Source organism: Pongo pygmaeus, chromosome 7 (genome assembly GCF_028885625.2).
Source record: "Pongo pygmaeus isolate AG05252 chromosome 7, NHGRI_mPonPyg2-v2.0_pri, whole genome shotgun sequence".
NCBI lineage: Eukaryota > Metazoa > Chordata > Mammalia > Primates > Hominidae > Pongo > Pongo pygmaeus.
This window is the reverse complement of record NC_072380.2, coordinates 25,453,195-25,474,049: the sequence shown is the minus strand read 5'-3', so window position 1 is coordinate 25,474,049 and position 20,855 is coordinate 25,453,195. Positions and strand designations below refer to the sequence as shown.

General features: G+C 41.9%; 1 protein-coding gene across 3 annotated transcripts in view; it reads right to left on the bottom strand.

Moving 5' to 3' along the window:
• DOCK5 (dedicator of cytokinesis 5) overlaps positions 1–20,855 on the bottom strand; it is a 239,090-nt gene that overhangs the window by 53,195 nt on the left and 165,040 nt on the right. For all 3 annotated transcript variants that reach the window (XM_054498518.2, XM_063669373.1, XM_063669374.1), the window contains exons 26-31: positions 19,388–19,524; positions 15,209–15,304; positions 8,018–8,116; positions 3,932–4,026; positions 2,376–2,454; positions 124–224 (exon numbers count right to left, since the gene is read on the bottom strand). In XM_054498518.2, coding sequence (XP_054354493.2) covers positions 124–224; positions 2,376–2,454; positions 3,932–4,026; positions 8,018–8,116; positions 15,209–15,304; positions 19,388–19,524 — 607 coding nt within the window. The remainder of the gene's footprint in view (positions 1–123; positions 225–2,375; positions 2,455–3,931; positions 4,027–8,017; positions 8,117–15,208; positions 15,305–19,387; positions 19,525–20,855) is intronic.

The following is a 20,855-nucleotide window of genomic DNA, read 5'->3' as shown; positions in this document are numbered from 1 at the left end:
ACTTACCCCACTGACAATATGGGTAGCCACTAAATAGTAATTTCCGTGATACCTAAAATATTGCTCTCAATATAAACAAACGGAGAAGCCCCTGCCCGATCTTAACTTTAAAAGGACACTTACTTTTTAACAATTTTGTTGCGCTTGGCTTGTGAGAAGGTTTCAAGCTGAAGGGACTCATGGGTGAGAAATGCTACTGCCAAATGGAAGTAATTGTTCCAGAGCTGTTCAAAATTAATTGTGTGGGTAAAAGGAAATGTAAAATAACATTAATAAGGGCCATAATAAAACAATGTCACATGGCAAAAAGTCATTAACCAGGGATTAATGAAAGAACAAAATACAATCTACATTCTTCTTAGGTTTTGATTATTCAATCCTAAAAGTTTTGAGACTTAAGCTTTTTAAAAAAATTTAAGCTATTATATTTTTCTTTACTCCTGGGATAAAGGAAAACTGCTGCCAAGAAGTGTATCTATTTATAGTATGTACTTTGGCACTATGTTTCAAAAGCCCTACAAGTTTGCAAAACTTTTGAATTAGTAAATACTTTTAGGACTTTATCCTGATGAAATAACCATGAATTTTGTTGTTGTTGTTTGATCCAGAGTCTCACTCTGTCGCCCAGGCTAGAGTACAGTGGTGCGATCTCGGCTCACTGCAACCTCCGCCTCCCGGGTTCAAGCGTCCTGCCTCATCCCGCCGAGTATCTGGGATTACAGGCACCCACTACCACGCCTGGCTAGTTTTTGCATTTTTAGGAGAGATGGAGTTTCGCCATGTTGGCCAGGCTGGTCTTAAACTCTTGACCTCAGGTGATCTGCCCGCCTTGGCCTCCCAAAGTGCTGAGACTATAGGCGTGAGCCACCATGCCCAGCCAACCACAAATATTTTTAAACATTTAAAGCAAGGAAGGCCATCACAGTGTTATTTAATATAATAGAAAATGGAAACAATCTAAATGTTCATAAGAAGAATTTGGTTAAATACATCATGGACCAGTCATAGAACAGATGATATTCAGCCATTAAAAACAGGAAAATATTCAACATTATTGAAAAGATCACAGATCATTGAAAAAGGAAAATAGATTGACAGAGTACCAAAGAACTGCACAGCTCAATTCCATTTTGGCAAATATACATACACATACATACAATATATATTAATCTATATGTGTATGCATCTCTGTGTGTGTATGTGTGTATACTTTCCTCTACTTATGAGTTTCAACTTTTAAAGTTCTGAGGCAGGAAAACAGGGCCTGGAGGCAGAGCACTGAAGGCCAATTCACATTGACTTCCTAGAACTGAATCAAAAGGAAAACCCCACCTCTCCACACCCAAGTAACAAAAGGATCAGAGGCTACCCCTTTGCACTGTGTGGCAGATGAAAAATTGAAAGTACCTCTGATTGGTCCCCTCCCACAACTGGTGGGAGGGTCAGACTGGTCACAGGCTACTCCTTCATTTACATAGGGTGTAACCAAGTAACCAATGGGAAAACTTCTAGAGGGTATTTAAACGCCAGAAAATTCTGTAACCAGCGCTCTTGAGCCGCTTGCTTGAGCCCGCTCCCACTCTGTGGAGTGTACTTCCATTTCAATAAATCTGGCTTTTATTGCTTCATTCTTTCATTGCTTTGTTTGTGCATTTTGTTCAAAACGTCAAGAACTTGGACAATCTGTAGTCAAGGACCTCTACTGATAACAGTTCCACAGATACACGCAAAGACAAAGAACACAGAAAGCACACCACCCACAAAATGCAGAGTACTCTGGAAGGTAAGCTCCATGAGAGCAAGGAACTTATCTGCCTTCACCAGGGAAATGCCCCTACCAGGGCGCAAAATAGGGCCCTGTACATGTAAGTACTCTAACATTTGTTAAATGGATGAATGGATAAGTGAATGAATGAATGAATGAAGATAGAGCTAGTGGTCATCCATTTTGCAATTCCTCTGGACTTTCAACAAACTGTGCATAAGAACTGTTCTTTAGAACCAAACTCATTTGTAGGTAGGAGAGTTACCTGTGTGCTTATTTGTAGCCATGTGTGTCTATGTGCATTTGTGTAAATATACAAAGGGTCAACTCCAAATGTTTATAGCGACAAAGAGGACTATTTATATTTTTGATCTTCTACTATTACTCTTTAAGATTTTTTTTTTTTTACATATGTTACCTTTATAGAAAGAAGAAACCACCCCTATTTTGTTGTGTTTGGAGGACAGTATGACAGGCATATGTCACGCTATCATATGAAAACCTTTTTCATGTGAAAACAGTGAAATCTGAGGAGACATTTTCCAAATTCATATAGTTCTCTTGCCATGGCCAAGAATTCTAGAAGCAGGTAGGTGAGTCACATGCCTACCTGAAGTTCAAAGCTTGCCTGATCCATGAAGAATCTTGTGAGAACTTCAGCAAACTGATTTATAGCACGGAGAAAAACCCTGGGGAAGGAAAACACCAGATAAAGAAGGCAACTGTATGTCCTTTGAAACCTTTTCCCACCTATGTTAAAAACTAAACCAAACCAAACCTGAACTTGGCATCATAAGACCTCACAATCTAACAGTGTCCTTGCAGACCAACAGCACAACACCATCTGCAGACGGGGCACAGGAGCTCAGTTTACAGAACAAACAAGAAGAGCCACTCAGGGCCACATCCCAATTTAGGTAATTGAAGGCAGATCTGAGACTGCAAACTAGGACTCTTAAGCCTCAGAGGAGGGTAATATAGACTCTATTATGATGCTTCTGTTTAAGCTTAGGGTTTCTGGTGTAATTTTTTAAATCTAATCTGTACATAGCAGAGAAGGCTTCTTCTAATCAGGTGTTAGAGTAGAATTACTCAGAATTGGGTATCATGTAGAGTTGATAATAATGCTTACAATAATGGTTTATCTCATTAAACTCTAACACTCTTTTAATATAATATATATTCAGTTCATTTCACTGCTGTTCAACAAGTATTTGTTGTGGGCTAGCAATTGCAAGACACAGGCTCAGGTCTGTGTTGAAAGACACAGTTTCTGATCTTAAGAAATTTACAGCTTGGTCGGGGAAATTAACAAAATGTACATCTATTATCCAACATAGAATCTGAAAACAATTCTATAAGAAGGTTTGAATGGGGTATGGAAAATCAAAGGAAGAAGAGATGACATCCAGGTCAGAGAGGCTTCCTCTGGAGGTGACGCTTGAGAAGAACCTTATGGAATGGCTGGAACGCTGACAGCTGGAGGTTATGGGGAAGGCACTGCTGGCGGAAGACCGGTGTGAGGCAGAGCAGACCATGTGTTCAGGGACTGGGCAGAGGCCAGTTTGGTTGGAGTACAGGTAGCATACACAGGGAAGTGGCGGAAGCAACTAGTTAGTTTGATACTGTGTATCAAAAGCCCTATAATTTCACCAAACTTTTGAACTACTAAATTATTTTAGGAGTATATCCTGATAAAATAACCATGGATATTTTTGAATATGTAAAGCAACGAAAGCCATGACAGTGATATTTCACATTAATAGAAAATGGAAAGCATCTAAATGTTCATAAGAAGAATCTGGTTAAATACATCATGGACCAGTCATAGAACAGACACTAACAGGTGAGCCCTGAATATCAGGATGACACAGGCCATGTGGAGCCACAGAAAGGCGCAGTGGAGAGTTGAGGATGACAATTACCATGAGAGCACTGAAGAGATGACGCTAGAGAAGGGAGTAGAGAGCCCGAGGTGGAGCAAAGGCAATTACCCTGGGAAAATTAAGATCATGAGCACATAAATTAGGACCTCTGGAGCAGGAAGATCCTCACTTTACAGATGATGGATTTGAGGCAAAGGGATTTAAAGACATTTCTCAAAGTTCACACAGCAGCCTCAGGTATTCAGACAAATGCCTCAGGGCCAGCCATGGGCTGTCTCACCTGTTTTGAGTCATATTCATCACCATCCAATCTTTGGCATAGACATTCTTTCCAATCAGGTCCTTGAACATGATAAAAGTTTCCATGAGGAAGTCCTGCGGAGAACAGAGGAGTGGTTGGGGGAAAACTGGGTTACATTCATAGTCTTTATTCTGGCATGTACACAAGCAGAACCACAACCTCAGAACAGGATGTTCCTAGTCTCACAGTAACAGCCCATCTTTCAAGGGTTTTAGGAATAACAAAGCATTCTTACAGCTAGCTATGATGCAATTTGATTTTTATATTGTAGGACCCTATAAGGAAGATGAGGACAAAAAGAATCATCCACATTTTACAAATGGTACAACTGAGGCTGAGAAAAACTAAAGGACTCGCTTAAGGGCACAGAAAGTCGGAAGGAGGGTCGGGTGTAGTGGCTTATACCTGTAATTTCAGCACTTTGGGAGGCCAAGGTGGGCAGATCATGAAGGTCAGGAGTTCGACACCAGCCTGGCCAACATGGTGAAATCCCATCTCTACTAAAAATACAAAAATTTGCCCGGCGTGGTGGTGTATGCCTGTAGTCCCAGCTACTCGGGAGGCTGAGGCAGGGGAATCACTTGAACCCAGGAGGCAGAGGTTGCAATGAGCCAAGATTGTGCCATTGCACTCCAGCCTGGGCAGCAGAGTGAGATTCTATCTCAAAACAAAACAAAACAAAAAAAAAAAAAAAGAAAAGAAAAAAGGAAAAAAAGAAAGTAGGAAGGAGAAGAGCTGGATGAGAACTTAGAGCTTTGGACCCCAAGTTTTCAACCCTTATCTGCCACAGGTTGTCAGAATGTATCTCATGCACTTAAACATAATTCACCAACAATTGTGGGGAAATGGATACTTTTAATAGATTTCAGTTCAATTCTCCTTTATTATGGTTAGAAAAGGACACAGTGATACACACAAGAAGCAGAATCACCATTCTTTCTGCGCCAGGGACATTATCATGTGCAGCCTAGAAGAAAGGTCCTAAACGGTCCTTCAAAATGGATTGTAATAGTGGCTGGTGATGACTAATAACTAATCACTTAAGCATACAGAGCTCTTCTGCTCCAAAGGGGGCTGTGAGCAAAAACTAATTCTGAAATAGAACAATCAGAGTTGAAATCAAAGCTAAAATGTTTTGAAGGCATTTTTATTAGTTAGCTAAATTTAGACCTTTTCCACTGGGATTCTTGAAAGTCCTGTCTAGTTTCTCTGGCACTAACCTACACAGTTCTGCCTGGACACAGTATGTGAGAGGCAGGAGTCCCAGGTCCTATTGCTAACCATATTTTTCCGAGATGCTGGTCAAGCTGGGTAACTTCCTATACTTTGGATGCTGAACGGCATGGGGAATGACTCTCTCTGGCCAGCCAGTGTGTGTGCAACTGTGGAATCTCCCCTGGTTTTACGGCAAGTTAGACATATCCACTCTCAGTTCTGAAATCCCAGACATAATTAATGAATTCAAATTCATCATATATTTTATTTACTTATTTATTTATTTATTTTGAGATGGAGTCTTGCTTTGTCGCCCAGGCTGGAGTGCAGTTGCACAATCTCAACTTACTGCAGCCTCCACCTCACGGGTTCAAGCGATTCTGCTGCCTCAGCCACCCCAGTAGCTGGGATTACAGGTGTTTGCCATCACTCCTGGCTAATTTTTTTTTGTATTTTTAGTAGAGATGGGGTTTCACCACGTGGGCCAGGCTGGTCTCGAACTCCTGACTTCCAGTGATCCACCGGCCTCGGCCTCCCAAAGTGCTGAGATTACAGGCATGAGTCACCACATCCGGCCTCATTATATATTTTAAGTGCTTCTACCAATTTATTAGCCATTCTGTTAACTTTTCTTTTAAATCCATAAGAATTCATGGTTTGTGACACAAGGATTGAATTTAGATACTTGTTATTTGCTTCAGATACAGACTCTCTATTTAACTCCTGGAAATCTAAATTAATGAGACAGCATGATAAAGGAAACTCACAGGGAATCCCAAAGCCTGGTTTTATCCACCACTTCCCAAGGGCCTTCATGAGGTTCACTCAGAAGGCAGCATGAGGGACTGAAAGGCCACTGGGAGGCCAAGGCCTAGCTGTGCACGGTAGCTCGGCCACTGGGGACTAAATTCAGGCAAGTTCCCTCATTTCTCCAAGTCTTAGTTCCCTCGTGGGGATAATGATCCTCTTTTAATTACATAATACAGCTGGAGGAGCTCACCATCATGCTGGTAAACAGGAGGTACGCCCCTTTTTTTCTTACTTAACAATGGATCCAAATGGTCAGGGTTTGACCTTAACATGTCCCTATTTTGCCTGCTTTCTGAAAGAAATCTGAAACAAAAATCCCTAAAATTTTTATTGTTAATTTTACTTTATATAGCAATAATAATACAATTATCATTACAAACAGCTAGTCCTTATAGGGATTAGCTACATGCCAACCTGCACGAAGCTGGGCATTTCCCATGCATGGTGCCAAGCAACACTTAATTAACCCTCAAGGTGGGTACTATCTTACAGATGAGGAAACTGAAGTTCAGTGAGGTTAAACAGCTTGCCCCAAATCGCATACAAGGAAGTGGAATGGTCAGAATTCAAACCCAGAGCTGCGTGTTCTAAAGCCTGTGCTCTTACCCGCTACATCACCTGCCTGTAGAGAACACATGGCTAACCTTGGCCTTCCTCCTCCGCCCCCCACCCCCTATCCTGGTCCTCTTGTGCCTGGTCTCCACAGGCGCATCTACATATTGCTATGGTTCCTATGCCATGCTGCCTACCACGGTGTGGCCCAAGCAGAGGCTCATGGAGACCTTCAGCTCAAGCCACGTGGTCTAACACGGCATTGAGAGTCCAGCATGGAACCAACTAATGATAACAAACAGCACTTTCCTTCCAATTCCTTGTATGTCTGTCCATCATGTGGGCATGGCAGAAAGGTGGGTAATGGGCAAGGAAGGAGCTGCAAATCCTTGGGAGCACTGGCCACCTACTCAGCATGACAGAGGCAGAAAGTGGAAAATCTAGAACAAAGAGACTGGAATATGCACAGATGATGGGAAGTTATCCAAAGACTAGTGTCAACATGACAACAGTGTGCTAATCCAGCGGCACATCCTGTCCACTGCTCTACAAAGTCTAATAACGCCTTCATGGACGTCTGAAGGGCCACTAACAATCCCCTGCAGGGAAGGGGCAGTGAAGCCACAGCCGGAGGCCTAACTCAGCTTCTTAGATGAGTGCTTCATAGCAACTATGAGAACAATTTTCCTGCTTAAAACAATAGAGAACAAAATATTTTCATCTGAAGATAACTTACAAATATTGTAAAGCAGGAGTCCCCAACCTTTTTGGCACCAGGGACAGGTTTCAGAAAAGACAATTTTTCCACGGATCAGGGCAAGAATGGTTTTGGGATGAAACTGTTCCACCTCAGATCAGCAGGCATTAGTGAGATTCACATAAGGAGCTGGCAACCTAGATTCCTCGCATGTGCAGTTCGCAATAGGATTCAGCTCCTATGAGAATCTAATGCCTCTGCTGATCTGACAGGAGGCAGAGCTCAGGAGTTAATGCTCGCTGGCCCGCTGCTCATGTCCTGCTGTGCGGCCAGGTTCCTAACAGGCCACGGACCGGTTGTAAAGGGCAGGGGTTACCTCTTTTTGTTGCTCTCTCTAAAATGATGGTATCAACCACGTCTTAGGAGACTTTGCACACCCCTGCCTTCTAAAATCCTTGCCATGACATGAGTAGTTACTGTACCAAGTATTAAATCCTGTTTTCAGAGGAAAAAACATCTCCCAAATGTTGCTAAATAAGGGCTCTCTCTAAATCCAAGAGAGATTAAAGTGGTGATAACCTCTTGGTATATGCGTTGTACTCTTTTTCAAATCTTATCAAAGAGAGAAAGTATGAATCAGTTCTCTCCTTTCTGTAATCACTGTGGACAGCCACATAGCACTGGAGGTGGGTGGGAAGAAAACCCTGGACTCATGATGCTCAGCTTCAGTCATTTTTTTAAACCAAATATAGGAAGTCTTCAGGTTACCAGGACCAGTAAAGGCAACTTACAATGATGTCTTGTCTGGTTTTGAAAGTGCTGATGTAGTGGTTATAGTGGCTGTCGTCCATTTGCTGCAGCAGGGCAATCATGCAGGCCACAAAACTCCCCTGGAAGGAAAAGGAAAGCACAAATCCGAGACTCCTTAGACCACCAACTGACAAAAACACTATGTGAGCCCCACGAACTTGGCTTTTCCCACCCACCGAGCCATGCAGGTACCCCACCACACTGGAAACACGCTGCATTCTAAAGGTCCAAAGGCAACGTGCTTTGTGGTTTCTGCTTCAAACCACCTCCTTCCAGGTCTGAGTGAAGAAATCTCATTAACAGCTATGAAGTGTGGAATCCTATAAACAGGATACCTCAATGAGATCACCAGTGAAGATGTAACAACTTGTGGGGCTTTGGGTTTCTTGTTGAGGCAGAGCTGTAGTATAGAATTCCACGGAGAAATATCTGAAATACTTAGATTAGTTAAACAAATCTTAACGGGGAGGAAGGCTAGCAGGAAAAGAGGTGGCAACACTGAGCATGGAGGAAAGGAGGGCAAGCGATGATGACGAAAACTCCCTGCTAGAATACCTGTGATATGGTTTGGGTGTGTCCCCACCCAAATCTCATCTTGAATTGTAGTTCCCATTATCCCCATGTGTTGTGGGAGGGGCCCGATGGGAGGTAATTTAATCATGGGAACGGTTACACTCATGCTAGTCTCGTGATAGTGAGTGAGTTCTCACGAGATCTGATGGTTTTACAAGGGATTTTCCCCCTTTCTGCTTAGCACTTCTTGCTGCCGCCATGTGAAGAAGGACACGTTTGCTTCCTCTTCCGCCATGATTGTAAGTTTCCTGAGGCCTCCCCAGCCATGCTGAACTGTGAGTCAATTAAACCTCTTTCCTCTATAAACTACCCAGATTTATAAACTACCCAGTCTCAGCTATGACTTTATTAGCAGCATGAGAACAGACTAATACAACCTGATACCACTTCTCCAACTCCAGAGCCCTTCAGCCAGTTGTTCCAACATACTACCCACATGAATTGTGACACTGACTTGAAGAGAAAAAATCAATAACTAGATGATTAATTAACACTGCTTCCATTTGTGAGTTCAAGAATTACATATTCAAGGTGCTATCCCCTAGACCAAAAAAATGTGAATTATAGACTTAGTTTTTTAGACAGGGAGTAAAGATCCAGGGGTGCTATCCTCCTGTATTCATGCTGTTATGAAAATAACACAAAGGAATTTAGCACAGGAGAGATGAACATACAGCTGTTTCTAAAACAGAGGGAAAGATTCCCCAAGCAGAACAATAAAAGACTGTCCGTGTCTATCTCCTTCTGAACGTATGCCTTAGACTGTCTCTTTTGTTTTAAAAAGTTTATTTTTTAGGCCTGGTGGGGTGGTTCACACCTGTAATCCCAGCACTTTGGGAGGCCAAGGCGGGCAGATCACTTGAGGTCAGGAGTTTGAAACCAGTCTGGCCAACATGGTGAAACCCCATCTCTATTATAAATACAAAAATTAGCCAGGCATGGTGGTGGGCACCTATAATCCCAGCTACTCAGGAGGCTGAGGCAGGAAAATTGCTTGAACCTGGGAGGCAGAGATGCAGTGAGCCGAGATTCCGCCACTGCATTCCAGCCTGGGTGACAGAGCCAGAGCCTGTCTCAATAAAAAAAAAAAAAAAAAAAAAAAAAAAGCTTATTTTTTCAATTATAAAGCAGTGTAAATTTATTGTACTAAGGCCTTTGATATACACATTGCCAAATTGTCATATAGCTTGTTTTCCCAACGGTGTCTAACACAATTTGTTTCTCCAAGACCTTGCCTATTCTGAGTATTAGAGGTTTACTTAATCTCACTTTGCACTTTCATTTCCTTTTCTCTAAATTAAACAGTCTGTCCATGAACTTTTTGGCCATTTAGCTTTCTCATGTTGCTGTTTGCACCCATTCTTTACTCATTTTTCTATTAAAACAATATCTTTGCTCAGTGGCTTATAATAGCTTTTGTATATTAAGTTTATTAGCCACCTGTCACCTATGTTACAAAAATTTTTAAAGCTTGGGGCTTGACATTTAATTTGCATATATATATATATATATATATATATATATACATTCTTCATATATAGGGATTTAAAATTTTATCTAGTAAAATTGATTTTTTCTTGTATTTTAACTATAAAAAATCCATGAATCCTGGTCCTCCTCAAATCAGTTATCTATTTATTATTTTATTCTAGTGCTGTATGATATAATTTTTTTTAATTGAACGCTTCGTTCTATCTGACATTTATTTTGTGGGTATAGCATGAAGTTGAACAAATTTTTTCCAAATTGTTAACTAATTTTCTTTCTCTTTCTTTGAGACAGGGTCTCATTCTGTCACCCAGACTACAGTGCAGTGGCGATCATGGCTGACTGTAGCCTTGACTTCCCCGGGGCTCAAGCGATCCTCACATCTTAGCCTCCTGAGTAGCTGGGATTACAGGCGCATGTCACCATGCCTGGCTAATTTTTGTGTATTTTTTTGAGACAGGGTTTTGCCATGTTTCTCAGGCTGGTCTCCAACTCCTGGGATTAAGTGATCTCCTAGGTTCAGCCTCCCAAAGTGCTGGGATCACAGGCATGAGCCACCGCACCCAGCCCCAAATTGTTAACTAATTTTCTAAATAACATTTACTAAAAACCTTCATTTTCCCTTTAGAAAGGTAATAAAATGTTCATACAATCCAAAGTCTCCTTTTCACTTATCATGGTTCTGTTCTGCTGATATGTGTCCACTAAGTCTGACAGGCAAGCTCTCCATTATTATGTATTTTTTGTTTTTTTCGAGACGGAGTCTCGCTCTGTCACCAGGCTGGAGTGCAGTGGCGCGATCTCAGCTCACCGCAATCTCCACTTCCTGGGTTCCCCTGCCTCAGCCTCCCAAGTAGCTGGGACTACAGCCATGCATCACCACAACTGGCTAATTTTTTTTTTTTTTTTTTGTATTTTAATAGAGACGGGGTTTCACCATATTGGCCAGGATGGTCTCGGTATCCTGACCTCATGATCTGCCCGCCTCAGCCTCCCAAAGTGCTGGGATTACAGGCGTGAGCCACCACGCCGGGCCCCATTATTATTTCTATTTGACTATTTATTTGTAACTAGTATTTATTTTTACTCTGATAGTTTTGTGACTAAATTAAATAGAATTTCTCATTTATAATCTCTAAATAGCTTCCATTGTTAAAGAACGGGCATTAAATATCATTTATTTTAAAACAGGTTAGAGGCTGGGCACAGTGGCTCATACCTGTAATCCCAGCACTTTAGGAAGCTAAGGTGGGTGGATCATTTGAGGTCAGGAGTTCAAGACTAGCCTGGCCAACATGGCAAAACCTCGTCTCTAGTAAAAATACAAAAATTAGCTGGGTGTCAGGGCACACGCTTGTAACCCCAGCTACTTGGGAGGCTGAGGTAGGACAATCACTTGAACCTGGGAGGCGGAGGTCGCAGTGAGCCGAGATAGCACCCTGGCACTCCAGCCTGGCTGACAGAGTGAGACCCTGTCTCAAAACAAAATAAATAAATTAAACAGGTTAGTTTAATAAACTGTTTATTAGTTTTACTAAAATTTGAGTAAACCCTCTTGGGTTTTGTAGATATGCTGGTCATTTCAGCTAAAAATAATGACAATTATTTTTACTTTTACAATATTTATGTTTAGTATCTTTTTCTTATCTTATTACATTGGCTAGAAATTATAGAAAAAGCTAAACAACAGTATTGAAATGAAATACCTTTTTTTTCTAAATAGAGACAGGTTCTCACTCTGTCATGCAGGGTGAAGTACAGTGGCATCTTCACAGCTCACTGCAGCCTCAATCTCCTGAGTTCAAGCAAGCCTCCTGCCTCATCCTCCTAAGCAGCTGGGACTACAGACACATGCCGCCATGCTGGCTAACTTTTAATTGTTTTGTAGAGGCAGGGTCTTGCTATGTTGCCCACACTAGTCTCAAATTCCTGGCTTTAAGCAATACTCCTGCCTCAGCCTCCCAAAGTGCTGGGATTACAGGTGTGAGCCATTGTGCTTGGCCTAAATATCTTGATTCCTTTTTTTAATGACCATTGAGTATCATGATGCCTGATGATTTCATGCTGAAAAGTTCCCTCCTCTTCTTAATTTGGGAAAAAAGTAACAATAATCAGATATCATTTTGGCATCCATGAAGAAAATTATAAGGCTTTTTTCCTTTTATTGAATTGATATTATTTTATAAATGTATTTCCTAATATTTAACTATTCTTGAACATCTGGAATAAACTGTATTAAGCCATGTAGATTTTCTTTTTCCACATCTCTCTTCGCGACTGTCTGTGCCTGTCTGTACATTTTCCCCTCACTTTTTTTCCTTCTTATGCTTATCATTCCCACTTCACTTTGCTTCTTTTGGCACTGCTATCACTCCACGGATCTAAGTCATTCCCACTCTCATCATTTCATTTTAGAAGAAGCACAGCGGGAGTACTGCTGCCTTTACATCCAATCCTGCCCTTCCCTTCAAACATATGGAGCTTATGTCCTTGAGTGAGTTTAAACAAGGGAGACAACATGCAATTTGATTCCTAAAAGGAGCTGAGTAAATTTGAATTCAAGTATGTATTATCTATAAGCCAATATATCATTTCCCATATCAATCTTTCTTTATAATGTATGATAGAAATGGCTTGGCAATAGCAACTAATGGTACATTGTCTTTTCTTAAATTTCACAAAATATGTAAAATACTCTAAAAGTATATCAGTTTTAGCATAACGTAATGTTCTTCAATCCTGTTTTTTTCCATCTTGATCTGCTAAATTGCACTCCATCTGTTAGTAATTTCAGTAAATTATAAAGGGATTAGTGAAGCAATGCTGTTAAAACATTCCCAAATTTTAAACATATAAAACATATAAGTGATTTGACTAGTTTTCTCTCCTACGTCATTCTTTTTTTTTTTTTAAGACAAAGTCTTACTCTGTCACCCAGGGTGGAGTGCAGTGGCGTGACCTTGGCTCACTGCAACCTCAACCTCCACCTCTTGGGTTTAAGCAATTCTCCTACCTCAGCCTCCCAAGTAGCTGGGGTTACAGGTGCGCCACCACACCTGGCTAACTTTTGTATATTTAGTAGAGACGGAGTTTCACCATGTTGGCCAGGCTGGTCTCAAACTCCTGACCTCAGGTGATCTGCCCGCCTCAGCCTTCCAAAGTGCTGGGATTACAGGCATGAGCCACTGTGCCCGGCTTCCTAAGTCATTCTTACCCTCCAATAGTCAACGGTTGGAAAAGACAGATCAGTTAAGTTATAGATTTTATTTTTGCACAAGTGATTAACAGCAACATTATCAGGGCCTAGAAATAAAGAGTAATTGATAGATTTTAGGTTTTATTCCCTCTTTCTGTTGGTAAAAAAAAAAAAATAGTATTTCCTTGCCAACAATCTGACTGTTCTAAAGATAAAAGCCTTGATTTTACATGAGGAATTCTCCAATTTCCATATTAGCCTTTGTTCCCTCAGACATTTCCTCGAGAAAAAGATGTAGGACTAGTCTAGTTAACTGATAATCCCCTAATACAAGATCTAAATCCTTTTATAATATGTTTTGGATGAGCTTGGATTTTTATTTTATTTTGTTTTATTTTATATTTTGAAACAGGGTCTTACTCAGTCACCCAGGCTGAAGTGCAATGGCAAGATCATAGCTCACTGCAGCCTTGATCTCCTGGGTTCAAGTGATCCTCCTACCTCAGCCTCCAGAGTAGCTGGGGGTACAGGCACTAATCACTGCACCTGGCTAATTTTTAAAAAGATTTTTGTAGAGATGGGGTCTTGCTGTGTTGCCCAGGCCAGTCTTGAACTCCTCAGCTCAGAGACTGGGTTTTAATCCAGCAGAAAGACAGTTTTACTTGCAATCATTTGTCTTTATTCTTATTAGGATCAGCTCCATCACCCTACAGGTTCTGACCAGGCACGTGTTAGGGTTTCTGCTACGGCTGTGGCCTCTCCCTGGAAGACCCTTCCCAGAGAGCCACATGGCTCACTCCCTCACCTTCTTCAAATTTTCACCCAAATTTTACGCTTTCTGGTAAAATTCCTAATCATCTTATTTAAAGGTGTGACTCCCCCACCCTCCCTTCCCTAATCCTGCTCATTTTTTTTTCTCTCTAGCACCTGTTGCCTCCTAACACTAGTTTATTTTGCTGTAACTGCTGTCATTATTGTTGGAATGTCAGCTCCTCAAAGGCAGTGATTTTTCTGTTTTGTTTATGGGTACATCTTCAGTGTCCAGAGAAGTGCCTGTTTTACGGCAGTTTTTAAATACATATTTGTGAAAAGAAAAATAAATACAATTTTTCTTATCTGATAGGAATTTGAAATAGTTCTTTTCCTATGTCCTCTAATTAAAATCTAACTGTAGCTTTTAATATAGCAAGTAAAAGATGCTTTTCACCTTAATGATGACACCACTTAGCCTTTCAACAGCTACCTCTGGTCTCTATCATAGTTGTTACCTGGGATCTATTTACATAGAGTGCACAGAAAATAAGAGGCCAGAGCAACACTGGCCTTTCCACAAGCATGCTAACCACAGGTTCTTTAAAATGTTCGGTTTTGTTCCTTGAATCAAAGGGGCTGGGTGGTTCATACTGGATCATTTTCTTTCTTTTCTCTTTTCTTCTTTTCTTTTCTTTTTTCCTTCCTTCCTTCCTTCCTTCCTCCCTCCCTTCCCTCCCTGCTTGCTGCTTTTTTTTTTTTTTTTTTTCTTTTTCAAAGGCAGGCTATTGCTCTGTTGTCCAGGCTGGGATGCAATGGTGCAATCACAGCTCACTGCAGCCTCGACATCTCACGTTTAAGTGATCCTCCCACCTTAGCCTCCTGAGTAGCTGGAACCACAGGCATGTGCCACCACCTCGCCCAGCTAATTTTTAAAATTTTTTTGTAGAGATGGGGTCTCACTATATTGCCTAGGCTGGATTATTTTCTCTCAATAGAATATCCATGTCAGAACCAAGATCTGCTCAAGGTCATAACCAATAACCCATGATGTGAGAGGCCCATGTGAAGAATAGTCTCAAGCCACTGGCCCCGAAGGCCTCCCGATAGGCAAGGGGGACAGAGAAACAGCAGCGGCCGTGGGATCCAACAAAGAGATACTCACAATGTGGGGAGACTGCCGGTTCATCCCAATCACTGTCCGGTTGATCCTTCTCAGCAGCCGTTCCATTATAAGCTGAATGTGCATCGCAGTGGCACCCTGCGGGGAACACAGGATTTGACTCCATGCCTTCTGACTCAGTTTCACTTTTCTTAAGAGGACCTCAGATAGATGAGTTTTGTCTTTAGATCTCTTTCTGGCTCTTCCCTACAAAGCAATCTCTTGTCCAAAAGTAGAAAATGGTCTCACAGAATAATATATAACTTTATGAAGAAAATAATTGAAACTGATCAGTCAACATTTAAAAGATGAATGTGGGTGTGCAGGAACGAGTGCCTTCCTAATAACTCAGATTGCTCAGGTTCACTGAGCGCTCACTGCGGCCACTGACTCAACAAATAGTTTTGGGGGACCCCCATTAGCATGACGTATTCTGTTCTGAGGTTGAGAAGATTAGAATTGCTCAGGTCAGGCCAGGCACGGTGGCTCATGCCTATAATCCCAGCACTTTGGGAGGCTGAGGTGGGCAGATCACAAGGTCAGGAGATCGAGACCATCCTGGCTAATACAGTGAAACCTCCTCTCTACTAAAAAATACAAAAAATTCGCCGGGCATGGTGGCAGGCGCCTGTAGTCCCAGCTACTCTGGAGGCTGAGGCAGGAGAATGGCATGAACCCTGGAGGCGGAGCTTGCAGCGAGCCGAGATCCTGCCACTGCACTCCAGCCTGGGTGACAGAGAGAGACTCCGTCTCAAAAAAAAAAAAAAAAAAAAAAGAATTGTTCGGGTCAATTAGGCACATGTGTGGGAAATTAAAGGCAAAATTCAAAGCTCTTACCACCTTCTGTGTTGGAGGGGAAAAAAACAAGAAATTCAAGTCAAGGGAATTGTTGTGGAGTAAATGTTTGTGTCTCCTCCAAATTCATATGTGAAGCACTAACTCCCATCGTGATAGTGTTAGGAGATGTGGCTTTTGAGATGTAATGAAGGTTAGATGAAGTCATAAGGGTGGGGCCCTGGACTGACAGGATGAATGCTCTTAGTAAATGAGTATCACAGATGTCGCGCTCTCTCTCCACCAGGTGAGCACACAGCAGGAAGATAGCTGTCTGCAAGCCGAGAGACCTCACCAAAACTTAACCACGCTGGCACCCTGATCTCGAAACTCAGTTTCCAGAACTGTGAAAAAATAAATGTCTGTTGTTTAAGGCACGTAGTCTGTGGTATTTTGTTATAGAAGACTGACTGAGCAGACTAATACAAGGATTTTGTATTCTGACTCTGTCATGTGTGACTTTGAGCAATTATTCAACTTCGCTGAGCTTGCAGTTTTCATAGCTGCATAAGGGGTACAGTAACAGTTTTCTTATAGGAATTAGTAGGCCTGATGTACACATTCTTTCTTTCACCTTCTTTCCTTTTTTGTAGCTAGATATTACACCCATTTGGCTCCGACTTACCCATATGCAACTTGACTTTTCATAGCCTCTATCTGTCCTTGCTTTATGATAGATATTTTGAAACTCCTGCTTAATGCTTCAAATAACTAAATCATTGCTATATGTATTTTTTTGCTTAACATTTTTATTATTTTTTACAAATTTAACTGGCAAAGACTGTACTTATCCAGCGTGTGCCACATGAAGATTTGATACACGTAATCATGTAATGATTTCCATGGTCAAATTAACACATCTATTGCCACCCATGCCATATATTAGATTCCCAGAACTTGCTCATCCTATAACTGACACTTTCTACCCTTTGACCAACATCTCCCCATCCTGCCCCTAACACTCTGCAGACCCTGGTGAAGAATGTTCTCTCTGCTTCTAGGAGTCTAACTTTTTTAGATTCCACATAGAAGTCAGATTAGGTAGGATTTGTCTATGGCTATAGGAATTTTTTTTTTAATTTCAATAGTTTTTGGGGTACAAGTGGTTTCTGGTTACACGGATGAGTTCTTTATTGGTGATTCTGAGATTTTTGTGCACCCATCACCCAAGCAGTGTACACTGTACCCAATGCGTAGTCTTTTATCCCTCACCCACCTCCTAGCCTTTCCCCAGAAAGTCCACAAAGTCCATTATATCACTCTTAAGCCTTTGCATTCTCATAGCTTAGCTCCCACTTATAAGTAAGAACATATAATATTTGATTTTCCATTCTTGAGTTACTTCACTTAGAATAATGGCCTCCATCTCCACCTAAGTTATTGCAAAAGACATTATTTTGTTCCTTTTTATGAGTGAGTAATATTCCATGATGCATATATACCACACTTTATCCACTCATTGGTCAATGGACACTTAGATGGGTTTCATATCTTTGCTATTGCAAATTGTGCTGCTATAAACATGCACGTGCATATGTCTTTTTCATATAATGACTTATTTTCCTTTGGGTAGATGCCCAGGAGTGGAATTGCTGGATTGAATGGTAGTTCTACTTTTGGTTCTTTAAACATTTTTCATAGTCATCGTACTAATAATTTGCATTCCCTGTTTTTCATAGTCTGTTTTTCATAGTTTTTCATACTGTTTTTCATAGTCGTCGTACTAATAATTTGCATTCCCCCGGCAGTGTAACAATGTTCCCCTTTCACCACATCTATGCCCACATCTATTGTTTTTTGACTTCTTAATTATGGTATGGCTATATGTATTTTAATTACAGTATCAAGTATCTGGGGTCCACCCTCCCTCTCTGCTTCCCTCTGTCCCTTCCTTCTTCTCTCCCTCCTTCACTTTTTATTAGTCATTTACCTGTTTCCCATTTCCCTGAATGAAAGTGATTCATAAAATCGGCCTCTCCAGGAGATGCTGCTTTCACTTCCATTTACATAACATTTCCTTAGTGTGGCCCTAAATAGTTGTGCAAGTCACATGCTGTGCCCTGTGGGGAGGGTATGAAATGAATAAGGCTCCTCTGAGCCTTTAGAGATTTCTATTGTGGGGGTGGGGGTGAGTGGGACATAAATTTTTTTTTTTTTTGAGACAGAATCTTGCTCTGTTGCCCAAGCTGGAGTGCAGTAGTGCGATCTTGGCTCACTGCAACCTCTGCCTCCCGGGTTCAAGCGATTCTCCTGTCTCAGCCTCCCGAGTAGCTGGGATTATAGGCGCATGCCACCACGCCCAGCCAATTTTGGTATTTTTAGTAGAGACGGGGTTTTACCGTGTTAGCCAGGACCTCGTGATCCGTCCATCTCGGCCTCCCAAAGTGCTGGGGTTACAGGCGTGAGCCACCGCGCCCAGCCTTAGCCCTATGTTTTCAAGAGGGATGGGGGCCAAGTCACAGAGAAAACACAAGATGAGAAAACATAATTTCCACTAGGTTCCAGAGAAAGTATCAGTGTCCAAGAGGATATGGAAATGAGAACTTCTCAGCAGCTCAGAAATATCAGGTTGTTAGGCATCAGAGGATAAGAAGGAAGAGGTGTCTGCATAAAAACAGAAAGGCCTTTGATTCTTTATTTATTATTATTATTATTATTTTTTAGAGAGACAAAGTCTTACTAAGTTGCCCAGGCTGGTCAGTCTTGAACTCCTGGGCTCAATCCTCCTGACTTGGCCTCCCAAAGTGCTGGGATTACAGGCCTGAGCCACCATGCCCAGTCAGGTCTTCGATTCTTAAGAACAGTCACGGGGCCGGGCGCGATGGTTCATGCCTGTAATCCCGCCACTTTAGGAGGCCGAGATGGGCGGATCACGAGGTCAGGAGATCGAGACCATCCTGGCTAACATGGTGAAACCCTGTCTCTACTAAAAATACAAAAAAATTAGCCGGGCGTGGTGGCCGGTGTCTGTAGTCCCAGCTACTCGGGAGGCTGAGACAGGAGAATGGCGTGAACCCGGGAGGCGGAGCTTGCAGTGAGCCGACAGCACGCCACTGCACTCCAGCCTGGGTGACAGAGCGAGACTCCATCTCAAAAAAAAATAGTCACAGGGATCTCAATAGTGCACACACTAGGCAAGCCAGGAAAATCAGCCTGCGGAAGGCCCCAGCAGTAATCTGACTTTGCACTGGAGGCTCTGGCCTCCCTAATTATCTCTAAAATGGGCACAGCCTGCCCTAATACCACAGTCGGAAACTACCTGAGAATAGGAAGGCCATGGAGTCACTCCTGTCTGGTGCAAAGGGGCCAGTGTGAACTCTGTGCAGCATCAGTGATGACTCAACTCACCACATCCTTCCTGTCCAGCACCTCCAGGATGTTGCTCAGAAGCTGCGAGCTTGCCTCGTGGTCAGGCTTGCTGGAGTTGTCATCTAACTGGCCGCTGAGCTGGTCCGTCAGTAGTGGCAGCAGCACTTCTCTGCACTCTGAGAAGGAAAACACAGACAGCTCACATGCAGCAGTGCCACCTCCTGAACTGCCTGTCTTCTTCCTGCAACTCTCCCTCGGCGGGTACCAGTAGCTCTAAGCTCTGCAATCAGCCCTGCAGGGATGCAGCCCCTCCAGCCCACCCAGGAACACCTGGTTTTAGGCGTGGAACTTCACCCTTGTTCAATGCGCAGATGAATGAATTAAAAAAAAAAAAATGACCCTTCTCACAGGTAAAGGTGGGAACTTAGAAAAATGTTTAAATTATTTAACAATTTCTCTAGCTTTTAAAAAGGCCAACCTAATACATGAAATTGAGGTCATATGAAACAAATAAAACCAAGCAAGTTATAGATTTTTTTTTTCAAAATTTTTTTCACCTAATGGAGAAAATTTACTAAAAGAAGTTTCTATAAATACTGAGCTTCCCTAGTACATTTCAATGACATTCTGCTCATGTTTGTGCAGGCATGTGGATTTCAGAAAGTAAGGTATGACCTATTATGCCTTCTGAGATCTTTGCTATTGTAACACATTTTATAATGAGTTCAGGTACTCCGAACGCTACAGAAATGACTGTTAACAGTGATCACACTCTAATTAGAACTATCAAGTGCATGCTTGCTCTTCTGCTCAAACACCTTATCTTTACTATCTCAATTACCTTTTCTGTATCCTTAAAAAGTTATCAAAGCATATTAAAATGTTTAGTAATAATTTGCTTTAGTAATAAATGTTTTTTACTTATGAGCATTCACTAACCTTTTGCAGGCATTACCTCTACCTCCAATTGTGTCTTAGGAACATTTGCAATTTCAAAGTGCAAATTCATAGGGTCAGAAAATATCAGAGGCCAAGGAGGCTACTGATATGATCTAGTTCAAGTCCTTCCTTCCACAGAACTGGAAGCTGAGACTTAGAGAAGGCCACTCATTTGTCCAGTTACATAACTAGCCAGGGGCAAAGCCAGGAAGGCTCTCCCACCAACAATCCACTCAACTTGTTCAACGTTGAGGAGTCCTGCTGGTCTTCAGATCTCCAGGCAATATACATACATAACATGAGGTCACACTCTGGGAGCCCCTGACCAGGTAGTTAGCCCCAAAAGAAGTCTCCACAGCTGCCTCACTCTAGCAAGTCTTGAGTTCATGGGGAAGGCCCAGTGGCTGGACCTCCTGTTTATATCAGCTTTGGGACAGAAACACTTGGTGGCTATTTGCTAGACTCTACTTACAAAATGAAAAGTATTTTATCAGTGTAAGAGTTTTTCCCCTCCATGCCCCACTCCTCTCCCAGCAGAATACTAGTAATCTGGCTTCTGCCAGCCTAC